The sequence below is a fragment of the Muscardinus avellanarius genome (genome assembly GCF_963383645.1).
Source record: "Muscardinus avellanarius genome assembly, chromosome: 9".
NCBI classification, from domain to species: Eukaryota; Metazoa; Chordata; class Mammalia; order Rodentia; family Gliridae; genus Muscardinus; species Muscardinus avellanarius.
This window is the reverse complement of record NC_137795.1, coordinates 48834143-48854231: the sequence shown is the minus strand read 5'-3', so window position 1 is coordinate 48854231 and position 20089 is coordinate 48834143. Positions and strand designations below refer to the sequence as shown.

Genomic DNA, 20089 nt, shown 5'->3' with positions numbered 1-20089 from the left:
TGAAATACAGAAGGGTTCTTTTTTTGTGTGGTGGTATTGGGGCTTGAATCCAGGGGTGTTCTACCTCTGAGCTACATTCCCACCCTTGTTTTATTTATTTTTTATTGTGGAAGCTGGGCGTGGTGGCGCACGTGCTTGGGAGGCAGAGACAGGAGGATCATGCAGGTTTGAAGCCAGCCTCAGCTGGCTTAAGAGACCCTGTCTCCAAATAAATATATAAAATAAGTCTGGAAGTGTAGCCCGGAGGTAGAAGGATTTCCAGGAGCCCCGGTACCACCAAAGAAACGAACAAAAAACTGTCTCAGTAGGTTGTCAAAACTGTCCTCAAACCTGTAATCCTCCTGTCTCAGCCTCCCAAGCACTGGAAATCAAGGTATGTGCTACCATGCCTGACTTAGAAAGCCATTGTTTATTTACTTATTTATTTTTACTTGAAGAGGATATCTTTCTCCCCTCTTACTTAACTATATATAATGGAGGTCATAAGAATGGAACCAGGCTCATTTATATCCACAGTATCACTAATGTCCCTCTAGTGAGAAGGTCTTTAAATCACATGATTAGATATAAATAGGAAAATATGGATTTGACTAAATGAGATCTAGAAACATAAAGCAAAAAGCAGTGAACATAAAAATTGCAACATTAAAATTTGATATTTAAAATTTATAAAACAAATAATTAGAAAACAACAGACAAATGACCAAAGGCCATTATGGAGTGGGGGAGAACAGAAAAAAAATGTTCAGCATTGCTGTGATCAAATGACAAATGGTCTTCTGTTTTTGTTATTTTTATTTTCAAATTGTAAAAGAGTTTAAAAATTATACTAGCAAAATTCAAGCTACAGGGAATTAAATAACCTCATGAAATGCACTGGAAAATTAGTGTAACTATGATGGAAAGCATTTGGCAGTGTCCTGCAAACCTAGGTACATGGTCCAACAGCTCCATTTCTAGGGATTTATCCGAAAAAATGGGAATATGGCAAGCAACTTCTCTACAAATTTCTAGGATAATAGTAAAGCTATTTTGCTATTATGCATTATAATAAATATTCTATATGTACAAGAGGGGAATAAATATATTTTATAAAATTAAGTATCATGCAATTATTAAAAATGGCATGGTAAAGAATATTTAATGATATAAGGAAGCTAATACATGAAAAAAGTGAATTACTATACATTAGACTATGTGAGCCAGAAAGAATGGGAGAAAATCCAGATTGTTAAGGTAGGATTATGGGCAATTAAAATTTTTATCTTAATGGTTATTCAAGAAAAGTTGAAAAGCACAAGAGTATATACACTGAAAGAGTTGAGTTTTTAAAAAGCGGAATCAACTAACACATGCAGGAGAGTGAATTGAAACAGCGTACTACTGTGCCAGCCGGAAGACCATGGCAATCTGCTACAATAGAAGTTTCCTGTGTGCATGATGTCAATGGAGTGGCTTTCACAACCTGTTTAGTGGAGCAAAGATCTCTTAGCCAGGAGGGCTGCTTGCTGGGCTGGGCATCTAGGGCAAAAGGAAAAAGAAGAGGAAGAGGCAGAGAGAAAAGCAAAGGGAGGGCTGGGAATGCTGCCCCCTGATGGGAAGCCCAAACATGATTGGATCAGGGCTGGTATAGAAACAAGCCTATGGAGGCGTGTCATTGCCTCTGTGTGTCAGGGGACTGTGTTGTGTCTCTGGCCACCACGCAGAGGGATATATCTGATGCATTTCATTTTCATTCCCGCTTCCATCCTTCAAACCCAGAGAGCTCCCATTAGCAGTCCTTCAGGTTACTAGTGACAGTCTCCCAGAGCTCCAGGAGCAGTAAATTTCAATCCTTTGGAAGATCCCAAAGCCTTTAATTTCTTTGTGTGTGTGTGTGTGGGGGGGTACTGGGGTTCCTGGAAACCCTTCTACCTCTGGGCTACACTCCCAGACACCTATTTTTTATATTTTTATTTGGAAACAGGGTCTCTTAAGCCAGCACACCTGGCTTTGAACCAGTGCGATCCTCCTCTCTGCCTCACAAGCATGGGGATTACAAGTGTGCCCACCACGCCTTTAATTTCTAAGTTGGTGATTTCCACAGGCATCTTTGGAGAATTCTCATGGGAGCCTAGAGCCTGACTCTCAGTTGCTCCCCGGGCTTAGGGTAAAGAAGGAGTGCCTCTTGAGGAAAATATTGGTATTCCTTGACTTATCTCAACAGACAAATACTTTTGTGTTGATAAACAATGTTAACAACTGGTTCTAATTCAAGTCACTTGCAGATGTGGGTGGGTAGATTGTGACGTATCTAATGCATATCTTGTTTTCAGATGGTGTCTGAGCTAAAGGACTATCTTATAAGACACCTACAGGGTGTAGAAAAAAAGAACATTGAACAGATGGTTCTGAACTACATTTCAAAAATGGTTGGTATTGCCTTCTCCTCACTCCACCCCACTGCCCACCCCTGTATGTAGTTTTCAGAATGTATCTCAGTGAGCACATATGTGTGTGTTTAAAGTTAGGCTTTTGGAGAGCTCCCTCTTTAAACCATCTAGATGCCATAGTTTGAGGAGAGGGGAATTAACAATAAGTAGAGAGCTTGGTTTAAAAGTAGTTTACTGTCCTCCCTTCAGCTAGTGATTATATGCTCATGGAAGCTTAAGACAATGTAGGACAGTTGCCAAATGTTCACATCTTATTTTGGCAACTTCCAATTCTTGATTATATAGTAAGTGATGACTTCTGTACATGATGTTTAGGCAGACATGAAAGAACTTGAACTCCAATCGTTAATTAGCTCTAATAGCCCAGCTAGGTCAGATTCCAGCTCAGTTACATCAATCCTGCTGCACTGGTGTCTGCTGAGGAGATGGGAGTTTGCTACCTGCTTGGTAGCCACATATTGAAATTGTGTGGTGCGAATTAATAACACTAGTTCATATGTAAATAGAAGTGATGAGATTGAATTTTATAAGACTGTCTTGAGTCAAGAGGCATATAAAATAGAGTCCTGATTCTGTTTAGAATTTAGAAATAATATACTTGACAAGTTTAAAAATTATGTAGAAAGAAAAGGAATGCCCAATTATTTATCCAACTTCAGATAAGATCAGTACACAAATGAGCTAGTATGAACATATATTTTTGTTGTAAACTTGGGAAGACTAGTTAATTTTATTAGATATGACTGATTTAATTTCAAGTTTAATTTTAAGGTCTTTCACCTTTATTGTAATTATTAGTGTCCATTTCTAAATTATACATCTGAGTTTCCATAGAAAGACTTCAGTTTTATGGTTTTTTAGTGTATTAGATTTTGGCTCTTCTCATATTCTGACACTTAAAATCAAGTCATTGAATCTTCCCTAAATAACCCTTTTCTGTAGAATAGTAACAAGGGGGCTCACTTTATAGAAGGAATTCTCATCTTTTCCATGTTGATATTCATTTGCTTTCTTAGTCTTTTATCTCATAATACAAAATTATGTAATACATTTACCTATATAACCTTTCTGTTGACTTTGAATTTTACCTTCTAAAGTGTTAAGAAGGGTTTTTGTTCAAGTATCATACTTCTGTGTTTAATGGCATAAAAGTTTCAACAGTAGTCTGTGTTAACAATCTCTAGAGCCAGTAGGCCCAGAAATAACACTATATAGATCCAGAAAACTCAGTGTCCCTGGCTTTCTGACTCGGCAGTCACTGATTGAAGCCAACCTCTCTGCCCTGGACTAGCAGCAAATAATGCGCTTCCTACTTCTCTCTAAGGAGGGTGGCTAGGAAGTCTTTCTAAAACATACCGATGATAGTACTTGAAGAACTGAGACAGGAGGATTGCACATTCAAGGCCAGCTAAAGCAACTTAGCAAGACCCTGTTTCAAAAGAAAAATAAAAAGGGCAAAAATTGGATGTTCTCCCTAATATGTGGAAGTTAGGGAGAAAAAGGGTAATAGGAGGAACTCTAGATGGAGGAGAAACCATAGATGAGCAAATAGTGTCCTAACTGAGGGGGATGAGAAGGGGGAGAGGGAAATTCCCTAATGTACATGATGTACTTCACAGACATCAGAGTCAATCACTAAGCTAAACATGAGAAGGAGGGAGGGGGAAGGGAATGGGGTGGGAATTGGGGAAGAGTTAAGTGAGTGCTGGGTGCATGTATGCCTCTGCCATCTTTTACCCCATTAAGATGTATGAGCACAATATACCAATAAAAAAAAAAAGGGTTAGGGGTGTATCTTGGAGGTAGAATTCCCTGGGTTCAACTCCCAGCACCAAATAAATGGATAAAATAAATCAAGGAGGCGGCTGCAGAACTTAATCGTATTGTTTACAGTTATCATGATTTCAGCCAAAGAGAGACTGAGTGTGTCTCTAAGGATAGCATTTGCCTGTGCATGGGTGGAGGCCCTCTCTGCCTTGCCTCCACTTTTAGTCTTCACTTGTGATGTGCCAGTTTGTGTCTTGTAGCCCTGGAGACTGTCCAACTGCTGACAAACTCACTGCAAAATTAAAATGGGTGTTTGAATAAAGCTCTAAAGCAAAGAAGGCAAGTCCTTTAGCTCATTACAATATAATTTATTGAGTGCCTGCATTCTAGTCTAATTCTTCCAACAGGTACTCCCGGCTCGTTCTGCAGATGAGGACACTGAGATGTAGAGAGACAGTTGACTATAGGGTTACCCAGCGGGTGAAACACAGAACCAGGGCTTAAGCCAGCCTTCCTCTGCAGCCCATGCCCATATCCCCCACCTCACTCTGACCATCAGCTCTTGGCCCTGGCAGTGTAACAGGCCTGGGGGAAACCCAGTGGCACTTGACCTTCCCTGACGGGTGACTGGGGCGGGAGTTGGCCAGGCTGGGGAAGCTCAGCGGGGTGCTAGCCACAGGGACAGAGCCGGCTCTGTTGGACCCTGGGGCACATTTTCCATTTCTCTATTTTGGATTCCACTGCTTCGGAATTGACCTCAGAAAGGCTGGCTGTGTGCCTGGGCACAGCCTAATGCCAGCTGCCTGAGTGTGCTGTTGGAGCTGTGGCGGGCAGCCGGAGGGGCCTCGAGGGGAAGGATGTGAGTGGTGCTTACCAGACTCTCCCCTCTAGCTGGATCTCATCTGCCGCATGCTGGAAACCAGCTGGAGGAGACATGGTCTCCATTCTGGGGTTCTCCGCTTGTACGCAAGTATTTCTCTTTTCCCTTTCTTTTGACTTACCAACAAGCCAACACTCTGATGGCTGCCTGTTCTATCCGAGCCCTTCTGAAATGTCCTACTCCAAATAATTCTCACTGGCTCCAGCGCCATCTTGAGTTTTATACTCAACATTTAAAGTTCACCATTACCTCCCTGGCATAGGGTTGATGAAGTGGGAGAGACACAGGAGGACTGATGAACAGGGGGAGCTCAGTTAACATAATTTATGAACCTACGGTCTAGTTGGATCCTAGGCCTTAGGCTAAATGGTCTTTGTTGTATGTATTTTGGGGGGAACTGAGGATTGAACCCAAGGGTGTTCTAATTCTGAGCTACGCCCCTTGGCCCCATTTTATTTTTATTTTGAAACAAGGTCTCACTAAGTTGCAGAGGGCCTCACTAAGTTGCTGAAGCTGGCCTTGAACTTCTGATCCTCCTGTCTCAGCCTCCCAAGTACTGAGATTAGAAGCATGTGCCACCATGCCTGGGAATCACTGTCACATTTTTGAGGCTTTCCACAGGGCACAGCATTTCATAATTAGCATGACCCCCCTGTGTGCGGGACTCAGAGCCACTGCCTGGGATGGTGGGGATCTTTAGGGGTGAGCTCCTCACCTGACCTGCCATTCTGTTGTTTTTACCCAGCAACAGGCCCGCCAGCGCTGCCCAATTTGCAGTGTTTCACATCATGACCAGGATTTTGGAAGCTACTAATAGTTTATGTTTACCTCTGCCTCCCGGTAGGTCTTGGCTCACTTGTTCTTTGGTGTAATAAATTCGTTGTTCTTCACAGGGTCCCCAGACACTGGCACGTTATGAATTTCATGTAGAACTGTGTGTTAGAAATCGTGTCTGAAACTGGGCACGCTGGTGCACCCCTGTTATCACAGAACTTGGGAGGCTGAGAAAGGAAGATCGTAGGTTCAAGGTCATTGCACTCAGTAACTAGCAAGACTCTATTTCAGAATAAAAATAAAAGGGACTGAGGGTGTAGCTCAGAGGTAAAACACCCCTGGGTTCAAGCCCAGGATACCTGGAATGGAGGGAGGGTAATAAATTGTGTGTCTGGTGTCACTATGAGAGATGTGCCTTGAGCTTGTCTCTGCTGCCTGACCTCCTGCCTTTGTGGAGCCCAGGACTGGTCCCCAGGTAGTTTTCTAGTATAATTGGAACTGTTCCAGGGAAGCTCTTTCTCTGATGTCTGAAGGCTGACACTCAGGAGGAAGTGGGTCTGGCTCAGTGCTAAAGACTGAGCTAATTCTTAAGTGATTGGAAGATAAAAATGTCCCAAATGATTCGGGGACAGGACAAAGTCAGGCTTCCAAACACTCTTAGGCCACATGCAAGCAGTCACTCACTTAACTGGTTGTTTGTTAACTCAACCAACAAACATTTGTGGAGCAACTATTTCATGCCAGCTAATGTGCTAGAAATTAGAGCAGTTACAAAAATTACTGAGTCTAGTTGGGAAGATATGTATATAAATTAGCATCCATTATAAGAAATAAGTTCCTGTTGGCTATAAACTCTCTTTCTGATGTTCATTACATTTCTTTATAAGAACACCTAATACGAGATCTACCCCCTTAATATATTTTTAAATGTGCAATACAGTATTAACCATAGGCACAATGTTATAAAGCAGATCTCTAAACCTATTCATCTTACGTAACTGAAACTTTTCATAAGTGTCAGAGCAATTCCTCCTTCCCCACCTCCCAAGTCCCTAGCAACCACCCTTCGATTCTCTGTATCTGGGTTTGACTGAATTTTAAATGCTTCAAGATATAAGTGAAATCGTGCAATATTTGTCCTTCTGCAATTAGCTAATTTCAATGAGCATTATGTCCTCCAGGCTCATCTGTATTGCTGTGTATTGCAAGATTTCTTTTGTTTCTAAAGCTGAATAATATCCCATTGCATTTATATTCTGTATGTTCTTTACCCATTCATATATCAAGGGACATTTATGTTGTTTACATATCTTGACTATTGTGAATAATGTTGCAGTGAACATGAGGATGTATAAACCTTTTTTTTTTTTTTGGTGGTACTGGGGTTCCTGGAAGCCCTTCTACCTCCGGACTACACTCCCAGGCCTACACTTAGTATTTGGAAACAGGGTCTCTTAAGCCAGCGTGGCTGGCATCGAACCTGTGCAATCCTCCTGTCTCTGCCTCCAAAGCACGGGGATTACAAGTGTGTGCTACCATGCCCTGCTAAATCTTTAAGATCTTGGCTTCAGCCGGGAGTGGGAGTGGTAGCACACACTTGTAATCTCAGTACTTCAGAGGCTGATACAAGAGGATTGTGGATTAGATACCAGTCTTAGCAATTTAGCAAGATGCTCAGCTACCTAGCAAGACCCTGTTTCAAAATAAAAAATGAAAAAGCCTGGGGGTGTAGCTCAGAAATAGAAAACCCTTGGGTTCAATGCCCTGTATGAAAGAGAGAAATTGAGATCTTGACTTCAATTCATTTGAATATATTCTAGAAGTGAAATTTCCTGAATCATATGGTAATTAAATTAATTAATTTATTTAATTTCTTTATTGGTGCATTATATTCATACATCATATTGGGGTAAAAAAAACTTGTGTGTGCATACATGTACACATCACTGATTTAACCCGTACCCAATTCCCATCCCAGTCCCTCCTCATCCCTCCCTCCCTTGCTTGGCTTTGTGGTTGACTTCAATATGTGTAAGTAAATTGTGTGTTTTAGAGATTTTCCTCCCCCCCACCTTTCTCCTCCTTTAGGTTGTCTTGTTTGCTCCTCTATAGGATTTCCTTTTTATCTAGAGTTCCTCCTATGACCCATTTCTCCTTAGCTTTCAAATATTAGGGAAAGCATCTGATTTCTTATTTTTTGTGACTGACTAATCTCACTTAGCATAATGTCCTCTCCAGTTTCATCCATTTCCCTGAAAACGATGTAATTGAGTTTTTTTTTAATGGCTGAGTAAAATTCTATTGTTTACATATCCCACAGTTTTGTAATTCATTCATTTGTTGATGGACATCTTGGCTGGTTCCATAGTTTGGCTATGGTGAATTGTGCAGCTATGAACATATATACACATGCATTAGTTTGGTAGTTTGGTTTCCTTTCTTTTGGGTAGATACCCAACAGTGGTATTGCTGGATCAAATGGTAGATTTGTTCCCATTCTTCTGAGGATTCTCCATACTGTTTTCCAAAGTGGTTGCACTAATTTGTAATCCCACCAACAATGTTTTAGAGTTCCCACTTCTCCACGTCCTCACCAGCATCTGTTGTTGTTTGTGTTTTGAATGATTGTCATTCTAGTTGGAGTTAGGTGAAATCTTAGGGTAGTTTTGATTTGCATCTCTCTGATTGCCAATGATGTTGAGCATTTCTTCATGCATTTATTGGCCATTTGAATTTCTTCTTTCATGAAGTGTCTATTTAGTTCGCTTGCCCATTTTGTTATTGGATGCTTTGATGTCTTAGTGTTGAGTTTCTTGAATTCTCTGTATATTCTAGATATTAGTCCTCTATCAGAGGTGTAGGTGGCAAAAATCTTCTCCCATTCTGTTGGCTCTCGATTGAGGTTCTTGACAGTTTCTTTTGCTGAATAGCTCTTCAGTTTCATGCAGTCCCACGTATTGATTCACCTTTTAATATGTTGTGCCTTTGGGGTCTTGTTGAGAAAGTGTTTATCTGTGCCTACGTATTGCAGTGTTGTACCTATGCCCTCTTCAAGGAGCTTCAAGGTCTCTGGTTTGATTTCCAAGTCTTTGATCCATCTTGAATTAACTCTTGTACAGGGTGGGAAAGTGGGATTAATTTCCAATTTTCTGCATATGGTTAACCAGTTTTGCCAACAACATTTGTTGAAGAGGCTATCTTTTTTCCAGTGTATGTTTTTGGCCCCTTTGTCAAAAATCAATTGGCTGAAAGTGTGTGACTTGTTTCTGGGTTTTATATTCGGTTCCATTGGTCTATGTATCTGTTTTTGTGCCAGTACCATGCTTTTTTTTTATTATAGTAGCTTTGTAGTATAGTTTAAAGTCAGGTATTGTGATTTCTCCTGCATGGTTTTTGTTGCTGAGAACTACTTTGGCTATTCTGGGCTTTTTGTTATTCCAAATAAATTTAAGGACTGATTTTTTTTATGTCTGTGAGAAATAATCTTGGTAGTTTAATGGGCATTGCATTAAATCTGTAGATGACTTTTGGGAGGATGTCCATTTTAATGATATTATTCTGCCAATCCATGAACATGGAAGATCTTTCCATCGTCTAAGATCTTCGATTTCTTTTTTCAATGTTTTATAATTTTCTTTGTAGAGATCTTTTCTTCTATAAAGGTTTTACAGAATTCACTTGGAAAACCATCTGGTCCTGGGCTTTTCTTTGATGCTAAGCTCTTTATTGCTGTTTCAATCTCTTTGATTGTTATTGGTTGGTTTAAGTGTTCTATATCTTCTTGATTCAGTTTAGGAAGGTTGTATTTATCTAGGAAGTTGTCAATTTCCTCCAGATTTTCCATTTTGTTTGAGTATAGTTTTTCAAAGTAGTTTCTGATAATCCTCTGGATTTCTACACTGTCAGTAGTAATGTCTCCTTTTTCATCTCATCTTCATAATTTGGGTTGATTTTCTCTCTCTCTCTTTTTTTTAGTTAGGTTGGCTAGTGGTTTATCTATCTTGTTAATTTTTTCAAGAAACTAGCTTTTGGTTTTGTTGATTTTTTATTGTTTTTTATTGTTGTTATTTTTTATTCTCTATTTCGTTAATTTCTGCTCTAATTTTAATAATTTCCTGTCTTCTACCGGCTTTGGGGTTCAATTGTTCCTGCTTCTCAAGGGCTTTGAGGTGTGTAGTTAGGTTATTCATTTGAAGATTTTCTGTTTTTCTTATGTGAGCACTCAGTGCTATAAATTTTCCTCTTAATACTGCCTTCAAAGTATCCCAGAGGTTTTGATGTGTTATATCTTTATTTTCATTTGTTTCTAGAAATTTATTTCACCTCTTACATCTTCTATGACCCAATCTTCATTCAGAAGTGTGGTGTCCAGTCTCCACATGTTTATGTTGTTTCTCTGGGTCTTCTTATAGTTGATTTCTAGTTTCATTCCATTATGGTCTGAAACGTCACAGGGAAGTATGTAACAGTTTTTGAATTTGCTAGTGTTCATTTTGTGCCCCAGGATGTGACCTAATTTGGAGAAGGTTCCGTGAGCAGCTGAGGAAAATGTACTCTGCTGTAGTTGGGTGGAATATTCTATATGTGTCCAACAGGTCCATTTGATTAATGGTGTTCTTTAGTTCTGAGGCATCTTTACTGACCTTTTGTCTGGAAGATCAGTCTAATGTTGTGAGAGGTGTGTTGAAGTCTCCCAGTATTATTGTATTGGGATTTATATGTGACATCATGTCACAAAGAGTTTGATTTACGAAAGTAGCAGCGCCTATGCTTGGGGCATAGATGTTGATTATTATTTCCTCTTGCTGGATTATTCCTTTTACCAGTAAAATCTGACCTTCTTTGTCTATTCTAATATTGTTTGTTTTTTTTTTTTTTTTTTTTTTTGTGGTACTGGGGTTCCTGGAAGGCCTTCTACCTCTGGGCTACACTCCCAGACCTATTTTTTTATATTTTTATATAATAAAACAGGAAACAGGGTCTCTTAAGCCAGCATGGCTGGTTTCAAACCAGCGCAATCCTCCTGTCTCTGCCTCCCAAGTGCGGGGATTACAAGCATGTGCCACCACGCCCGGACATAGGTTTGGGTTTGGAGTCTAACTTGTCTCATATCATAGTTGCTACTCCTGCTTACCTTCGAGTTCTGTTAGCATGAATTACCTTGCTCCAGCCCTTTACCTTTAGTTTGTTCCTATCTTTACTTGTAAGGTGTGTTTCTTGTAAGCAGTAGATAGATGGATTCTGGTTTTTTAATCCATTTTGCCACTTTATGTCTTTTTATTGGGGAGTTGAGACCATTTACATTCAGTGTGATTATTGAGAGATAATTTTTAATTCCTAACATGTTAAGATTTTATTTCTGTTTGAAATACTGTTTATTCTTCTTCACTTAGTTATCTGCTGGATGGAAAATCTTGTTTCTTTGGTTCTGGTGTGTATTACCTATTTCTTCTTTGTAGTTAATCTCTTTGAGTATTTTCTCTAGTGCTGGTTTTGAAGACATAAATTCCTTCAGTTTCTGTTTGTCATGGAAGCTTCTTACTTCCCCATCTAATTTGATAGATAGTTTTTCTGGGTAGAAAATTTTTGGCTGGAAATTGTTTTCTTTTTTCTTTTTTTGTAGTATACACTTTTTTATTTTTATTTTTTATTTTTTTTATTTTTTTTAATTTTTTATTTTTTTGTGGTTCCTACCTGATCTTTTTTTTTCTCTCCATATTTATTTTTAATAGGTGCATTGTATTCATACATCATAGTGGGATACATACTTTTGTAGACATACATGCACACATTGCCCAGTCAGCCCCCACCCAATCCCCACCCCGTTCTCTCCCTATCCCCCCCTCCTATGCTTGGCTTAGTAGTTGACATCTAGTATTATAGCAATTTATCCCAAATTAAAAATGATAATATCACATAACAGTTTCATTTGTCTGATACCAAGCTTTTGATGACTTAAAGATAACATTTCAATATTTCTTTTTGCTTTCTTTCTTACCAGAGAATCTATTTTTTTCTATTTTTTAGGTGAAACTATCATATATTTATATATTTATTTTTCAGAAAAAAAAATCTATCCTAATATGGAATATGGACTCTAGGTACCCACAACGATCTTGAAAAAGAACAAAGCTAGAAGATATATATTTTCTGATTTCAAACCATATAAAGCTACAATAATTGAAACAGTGTAGTACTATTCTAAAGGCAGATATATAAACCATTGTAGTTAAATAAAAGCCTAGGCCTAAATTCTTCCCTATATTGTCAAGTTATTTTTGACAAGGTTTCCACGAACATTTGGTGGTAGAAATAATAATCTTTTAACTAAATATTGTTGAAAAATAATAATTACATGGAAAAGAATAAAATTGGACCCTTACCTAATCCCATATACAAATATTAACTCAAAATAGATAAAAGACCTAAATATAAATCTTAAGACTATAAACTTTTAGGAGAAAATCTGGGTCATAAAACCTCACAACATTGAAATTGGCAGTGATTTCTTGGTTATGATTTCAATGGCACAGGCAACAGAAGAGTATACAAACTCCCTAAAAAATAAAAAACATATTGTATATCCAAAGACAATGTAAACAGAGTTAACAGTTACTAATAGAATGGGATAAAATATTTCCAAATGCTATATCTGAAGGTATATTAATATTCCAACTAGAAATCCTAAAAATTAACAACAATAAAGGCAAACAATACCCTTTAGAGATAGGTAACAGACTAACATAAATAGTGAATCTCCACAGATAACCAATCTTAGTTGTCTGTTGGATGGAAAATCTTGTTTCTCTGGTTCTGGTGTGTGTTACCTATTTCTTCTTTGTAGTTAATCTCTTTGAGTATTTTCTCTAGTGCTGGTTTTGAAGACATAAATTCCTTCAGTTTCTGTTTGTCATGGAAGCTTCTTATTTCTCCATCTAATTTGAAAGAAAGTTTTGCTGGGTAGGAAATTTTTGGCTGGAAGTTGTTTTCTTTCAAAATTGGGAATATGTTACTCCAAGCCCTTCTGGCTCTCATAACTTGGTTTGGGAAGTCTGGAGTGATTCTAATTGGTTTGCCTCTGAATGTCACTTGGCCCTTTGCTTTTGTTGCCTTTAAGATTCTCTGCTTGGCTTCCACATTGGTCATTTTGACAATTTTGTGGCGTGGGGATCCTCTTCTCCGATCCTGTCTAAAGGGGGTTCTATAAGTTTCCTGGACCTGCGTATCGACCTCTTGCTCTATGTCTGAAAAATTTTCTGCTATTACTTCCTTGAAGAGATTGTTGATCCCTTTGGTTTCACTTTCTTTTCCCTCCTCTATTCCAATTATTCTTAGGTTAGCTCTCTTAAAATGGGCCCATATTTCTTCAATGTCAGATTCCTGCTGTTGGATATTTTTTCCTAGATTAGAAACTATGCGTTCATTTTTGGAATGATCATCTTCTAAGAGCGAGATTCTGTTCTCCATGTGTTCTAATCGGTTGTTTGTGCTTTGAATTGAGGCCTTTACTTCATTAATTGCATCCTTTATCTCTTTTTGGCTCTCTCTGAGTTCTTTTCGAAGCACCTCTATTATTTCTACAGTTATTTTCCTGATTTGATCTTCTAGAAATCTCTGATTTTCTGTTTTATCGGGTTCTGATGTGGTGGGGTTGTGAGCATTCGTTGCTCCAGTATTATTCCTCTTTCCCATGATTTCGGATGTTTGTGCCTTCTCTGGGTTCTTCCCTTGGGTCACTATGACTTCACTTAAGGTGTTCTGGATCTCAAGTCAGTAGTATCTCAGACCCCACTACTCCTTTACTGGGTTGTATCACAGAGTCTCCGACCCAGAGAGTCGATAGAGGCTGCTTTAGACTGTGGGGGGTGCCAGGTTGCACATTCTCCCATGGTGTGATATCTCTGCCACCGACCCTCCCCCGCTGGGTCAAGTCCCAGGGAGCACAGTACTAGGGTTTCTCCTCTGTGGCCCACAATTTGACTCACTGTTCTTGAGTACGCAGATGTAGCTGTAGTGAATTCGGTGCTGCTGCCGCCGGTGGCAATATGGCGCCGCTGCTACGCCCTCGGCTGTTGGGCTGGCGTTTTTTTTTTTTTTTCTTGGTTTTGATTTCCACTCTGAATCCCTGCAGCGTGTGCTGAGCTCAGACACTGGGAGCTTTAGATGTCCTCTGCGCCGAGAAATCCCGCCTGGCTGTTCCACAGCGGCTCCCCTCGGCTTGCTATAGCCGTCCGGTGAATTCGCCGGTGCCTCTGGTAGTATGGCGCTGCTGCCGCGTCCTCGGGCGTGAAGCCGCGTCCTCAGGCGTGAGGATCTCCTCTGTGGCTCTGTTCTCAGTCCGCTTTCTCTCTGGAGCCTGGTGATTTTTTTTGTTTCTCTGGTGATGTTGTTTTCTGGCTTTGAAAGGCGCTGATTTTGTGGTAATAGATATTTGTTGTTAGCGGGACTCTTAAGCCCCGCTTTTCTCGGTCGCCATCTTCCCGGAAGTCCTGTAGTATCTGGAAATTGTTTTCTTTCAGAGTTTGGAATATGTTACTCCAAGCCCTTCTGGCTTTCATAACTTGGTTTGGGAAGTCTGGAGTGATTCTAATTGGTTTGCCTCTGAATGTCACTTGGCCTTTTGTTTTTGTTGCCTTTAAGATTGTCTGCTTGGCTTCCACATTGGTCATTTTGACAATTATGTGGCATGGAAACCTCTTCTCTGATCCTGTCTGAAGGGAGTTCCATAAGTTTCCTGGACCTGTGTGTCAACCTCTTGCTCTATGTTTAGAAAATTTTCTGCTATTACTTCCTTGAAGAGATTATTGATCCCTTCGGTTTCACCTTCTTTTCCTTCCTCTATTCCAATTATTCTTAGGTTAGCTCTCTTAAAATGGGCCTATATTTCTTCAATGTCAAATTCCTGCTGTTGGATTTATTTTTCTAAGTTACAAACTATGTGTTGGTTTTTGGAGTGATCTTCTTCTAGGAGTGAGATTCTATTCTCCATGTGGTCTAATCAATTGTTTATACTTTGAATTGAGGCCTTTAATTCAATGATTGCATCCTTTATTTCTTTTAAACTCTAAATTCTTTTAGAAGGTCCTGAATTATTTCTACAATTATATTCCTGATTTGATATTCTGGAGATCTCTGAATTTCTGTGTTACCAGGTTCTGACGTTGTGGGCATTCATTGCTCCACTGTTATTCCTCTTTCCCATGATTTCAGAAATTTGTGCTTTCTCTGGGTTCTTCCCTGGGTCACTACAACTTCACTTAGGGTGCTCTGGATCTTGAGTCTGTGGTAATCTCAGTCACCACTACTCCTTTACTGGGTTGTATTGCAAAGTCTCAGACCCAGGGAGTTATTTGAGGCTGCGCAGGACCATGGGGGTGCCAGGCTTGATGTTTTCCCATGGGAAGCTGTGACTAGAGTGTGGTATCTCTGCCACCACTACTCTTTCACTGGGTTGGACTGCAAAATCTCAGACCCAGGGAGATTATCAAAGCTGCGCAAGTCCCTGGGGGTCCAGTACTGGGATTTCTCCTTTAGGGGGGACGCAATTTCACTTACAGTTATTGAGTGCACTGATCTGGAGCTATCATGGGTTCAGTGAACTCACTGCTGCCTCTGGCAATATGGCGCTGCTGCCACACCCTCGGTAGGCATGAGACTGGTGCATTTCTTTTCTGGTTTTGAGTTCTGTTCTGAGTTCCTGGAGGGCGTGATGAGGTTGGCCACTGGGAGTTTTAGACATTCTTTGCGCTAAAAAAACTGCTGAATTACACCCGAATGATCTGCAGCTGCTCACTTCAGCTCCATGTTTACCTTTCTTTTCTGGAGCCTGGTGGGTTGTTGAGTGTGCTGATCTGGAGCTGTCCTGGGCGTGGTGAACTTGCCACTGCTGCTGGCAATATGGTTCTGCTGTTGCGCCCTCGGCCGTGAGGCTGGTGTATTTCTTTTCTGGTTTTGAGCTCTGTTCTGAGTTCCTTTCTTCTCTGCAGCCTGGTGCTGTGAGGCAAGATGCTTATTTTTTTATTTTGAAGCAAGCTCTTGCTAAATTGTAGAGGGACTCACTAGCTGGTGGTGACCTCATTTTCCTTAAACATATAATCCTCCTTTCTCAGCTTCCCAACATCAGGATTACAAGTGTGCACCCTCCTGTCCAGCTTATTCTCTTTTGCTATCTTGCTTAATTACAAACATATTAAACCATAATTTTTCACTAAGTAAGCTTTGCCCTTATTTTGCTTAAGAGAAGATGCAAAGACAAATCCCCACCTATTGGGCACTTTTATACCCAGACCTCATTGCTAAGTAAAACAATACTGAGTTTTGTGATAATACCAAGAAGGAGACTTGGACCTTGTCTGTAAGGAATCAAGCACTGAGCTAAATGCTTCATTAATATGAACTCATTTATTCCTTTTAGAAAGCTGAAGATGCTGATTGTCTACTTTATGATCACTTATCCTAGGTTTCCACACTCTGCATACAATCCTCGGGGTTCACTGTCTTCCTTTGCACAACCTGCTGCATTACATTGATAATGGAGTGTTGCTTCTCACTGAGACAGCAGTCACCAGGCTCATGAAAGGTAAGAAGCCCTGACGGTGCCAGACTGCTAGTCCAGCCTGGGCTCCACCAGGGCTGACTCCCTGGGTGTGTGAGTTGTGCAGGTTCATGGGGCCTGGCTACACTCAGAAGATCCCATGCTTGATTATTATTACTTGATTATTATTCTGTGGTAATCTCAAATTTCTAATACCTGAACATGCAATCCTCACTTTCATTTTGCACTGAGTCCCACAAGTAAAACTAGTCCTGTTGAGTAATATCCATTTCTTGGAGTCATCCTTTGGGCACTTTAAAATGCCTTATCCCTTCAACAGGTCCTACCAGACTTCTCAACCTACACACAGCTATTTGACTCTTTTTCTGTACATGAGGGCACTGGAGCTGGGAGACCGTAGGCTTGTTTCTCAGAGTAGCACGCAATGGCTTATTCTTGGCTGACTAACTCTGTCACCTCAAAGTAAGACTTGAAATGTAAGAATTCAGTGAGAGATCCAGCACTTATATGAATTGGACTTTAAAAGGAGGGCTGTAGTATAATCACTCAGTTGTGGTATGTTAGTAGATAGATTTCATAATATGTAGTAAAGCATTTGCCATTCCTCAGAGCACCTTCTGTTTTAAGTCAGTCAATAGAATTGCCTTGTGTCTGGCAGCCTGAAAATACAACGTTGGAATACATATTATTAGGACGGACAACTTGAGTCTTAAGAACTTGCCAGTGTATTAAAGCGGATATTTGTCTTCTTTGCCGATCTCCAACTTTCTTGTAGATCTGGACAATACTGAGAAAAATGAAAAACTGAAATTCAGCATCATTATGCGGCTTCCTCCGGTAATCCAAATTTGATTTTTCCTCAAGTCTTGGCACAACTCTCCTTCAGTTTCTTCTTGCAAGTAGAGTGTTTACTTGCTTTTGGCTAAAGTCAGTTGAATTGTTTCAGTTTTCAGACCTTTCCAAGAAACCCCATCCATCCCACCTCCATCTTTTCCCTTGGGGCTCATAATGCACTCTCTTCTCTGGCTCTGCGCTGTGTTGGCACAGCCCACTGAGACCAGCTAGCCATGTTCTTCTCTTAGGAAACCACACTAATATTTACATCTGAGTCTGAGTAGGGGCGAGAGGGGAAACAGGTGCTTTTGGCATTTGAACTGATAAGGAATTTAAATACAGGTGAGGTCGGAAGGTTCTGGGACTGTACTTCCTCTTACCACATTTCTGCCTACAGGATAACATTCCCGGGTCAAAAGAAGAATGAAAAATATGAAGGGCTAATGTTATCATGGCACACCTTTTTTTTAATGGCTGATATCCCTTACAAAAGCTCTGAGAGTCAGAAATACTAAGAAAGTAGAAAATTCCACAGCCAGGGCTTCTGAGTCTCTGACTTTGCAAACTTCCTGACCTTAAGAGCTGGGTCTACTCTTGTCCAGTGTTATGTAACTCGAGCACTTGTACCCCTGGCACTGTACTCCCTGAAGGGATGTCCGTTGCTTTCCCGGACCTCATATTCTTTCTTTGTAGCACTCCCTCCCCCTCACAGGCTTACTGAAGCCAAGGCAAGTGTAGAGAACAAAGGATTTTTTTCCATGGCCTGGTCTCCCTGGGGAACGTGGCTAAACATTCATTTTGGTCTTCAAATTTGACTTTTTTTTTTTGCCTCAGACTTTTAGGGTATTAAAATCTTCTAGGCAAGACCACAGCAGAGACGGTAATTTATATAAAAATGCCTACAAGCTACAAGCTTTAGTTTGCTGTTAAAATCTCACTAGGGTTGCTGGGTGTGGTGGCGCACACTTGGAATTCCCACACTTGAAAGGCGGAGACAGGAGGATCGCGCAGGTTCAAGGCCAGCCGCACTGGCTTAAGAGACCCTGTTTCCAAAAATAAAAAGTATAAAGTAGGGCTGGGAGTGTAGCCTGGAGGGAGAAGGGCTTCCAGGAACACCAGTACCACACACACACAAAAAAAATCACTAGGGTTGGCATGCATGTCTCCAGTTTTTTTTTTGTATGTTTGTTTTTGTTTTGTTTTGTTTTGTACTGGGGATGGAACCCAGGGGTATTCTACCTCCGAGCCACCACCCCCCAACCCCCAGCCCTACTTTTTATTCTTTATCTTGAAACAGGGCCTCACTGAGTTGCAAAAGGCCTAAGTAGCGGAGGCTGTCCTCAAACCATAATCCTTCTGTCTCAGGCTCCCAAATTCTGGGATTACAAGCATGGGCCACCACGTCCAGTGATGTCTCCAGTTTTTGAAGAATAGCAGATAAACTCCATTTCAGCAAAAGGATTTGGCAGCATCAATGTATACACTGCTTTCTCCAAGGTAGCATTTGAGGAGAATATCCATTCAAAACCCTGAAGAATACCTCAAAGGAACATGGCCTTTATCCAAGGATCACTAATCATAAATGGCCTTTTAGAATAGCTACTTTGTTATAATTCTTTTTAAATTATGAACACATATACAGTATATTTAATGCACTGTGAGACATATTCTCTATTTTCAAATTTGCACAAAGCCCATTGGCCAGAAGATCTGTCGACTTTGGGATCATCCGGTGAGTTCCAACATCATTGCAAGAAGCCATGTGGCACGACTGCTTCAGTACTGGAAGAAACAGGTGAGTTTGTGAGAAAGCCCAGCCACTGGATAGTTTTTGGGTCCTTTCCACCCAGTTTGGCACATCCATGTGGGCAGCAATTGCAGTTCTTCTTGCCTTTGTTGTTTATATTTTTATTGGTGCATTATAGCCCTACACCATAACATAGTTCATGGTAATAGCGAATCACATGACACAGTATTTAGTGGGCTTAAATTTGAGCTTGTTTTGGAGAATCAACTGATACAGAAGTGGTTTCCCTTTTAGCCTCGGAATTCTATGATCAACAGGTCATCATTCAGTGTAGAGTTTCTGCCTCTGAACTACTTCATTGAAATTCTGACCGATTTAGAGTCCTCCAATCAAGGTATTTCCTTTCATTCCTATAGTTTTCCCTTGACATGTTAGTCATTCCCGGTTCACTTCTGTGCCTTGCTGCCTTCCCAAAACATCCTTTACAAGTACGTCCTTACTGTAACTGATTTTCAAGAGCAATATACAATTCGCTGCCTGAATTGGCAAAGGAATAATCACCTTTGAAGTTTTATTTGGTTTAAGGGATTTAAGGACTCTTTGGTTGGTGGGAATGCTCTTTCTGGGTGCTGAAGTTTAATTAAATTTAACCACATATTCTCAGAATATTGTGTTTTACTAAATATAAAATAATTATGATTCCAATGAGCTATAGGAACAAAGTTATAAATATTCCATGACTCTAGAGTAATATACATATTCTGTTTTTTCCTCCAGCTGTGTATGATTTTGAAGGACATGACAATGTGGATGCCGAATTTGTACAGGAAGCAGCTCTGAAGCATACCACAATGCTTTTAGGCTTATAAAAGAGAAAATGCAATTGGACATGTTTCCAATATTTTTATCTTAACTCATTAACCTTACACTTTTGAGACTTCTTTAATAAGATTTAAAATTGTTAAAAAATGAGAATGTTTGAACCTTCTGCATCTCATTCCAATTTTGAACAACCAGTGATCAGTTGAGCATAAAGAAGTAACAAAGGATCATAAACAGTGCTCTTCCTAGTGCCTTAAAAGGCCAAAAGTGAGTTTCTA

At 40.2% G+C, this 20089-nt stretch overlaps 1 protein-coding gene across 1 annotated transcript in view; it reads left to right on the top strand.

The window, feature by feature from the left end:
- The window catches only part of GSAP (gamma-secretase activating protein), a gene marked incomplete at both ends in the record, with an annotated part of 101003 nt that extends 81145 nt beyond the window's left edge, over positions 1-19858 (top strand). Inside the window, 8 exon segments of the mRNA XM_080701053.1 lie at positions 2316-2411; positions 5091-5161; positions 5825-5919; positions 16313-16432; positions 17184-17245; positions 18936-19037; positions 19284-19383; positions 19767-19858. Of these exon segments, the coding sequence (XP_080557179.1) occupies positions 2316-2411; positions 5091-5161; positions 5825-5919; positions 16313-16432; positions 17184-17245; positions 18936-19037; positions 19284-19383; positions 19767-19858 (738 nt within the window).
- Between the last annotated feature and the right edge of the window lie 231 nt (positions 19859-20089).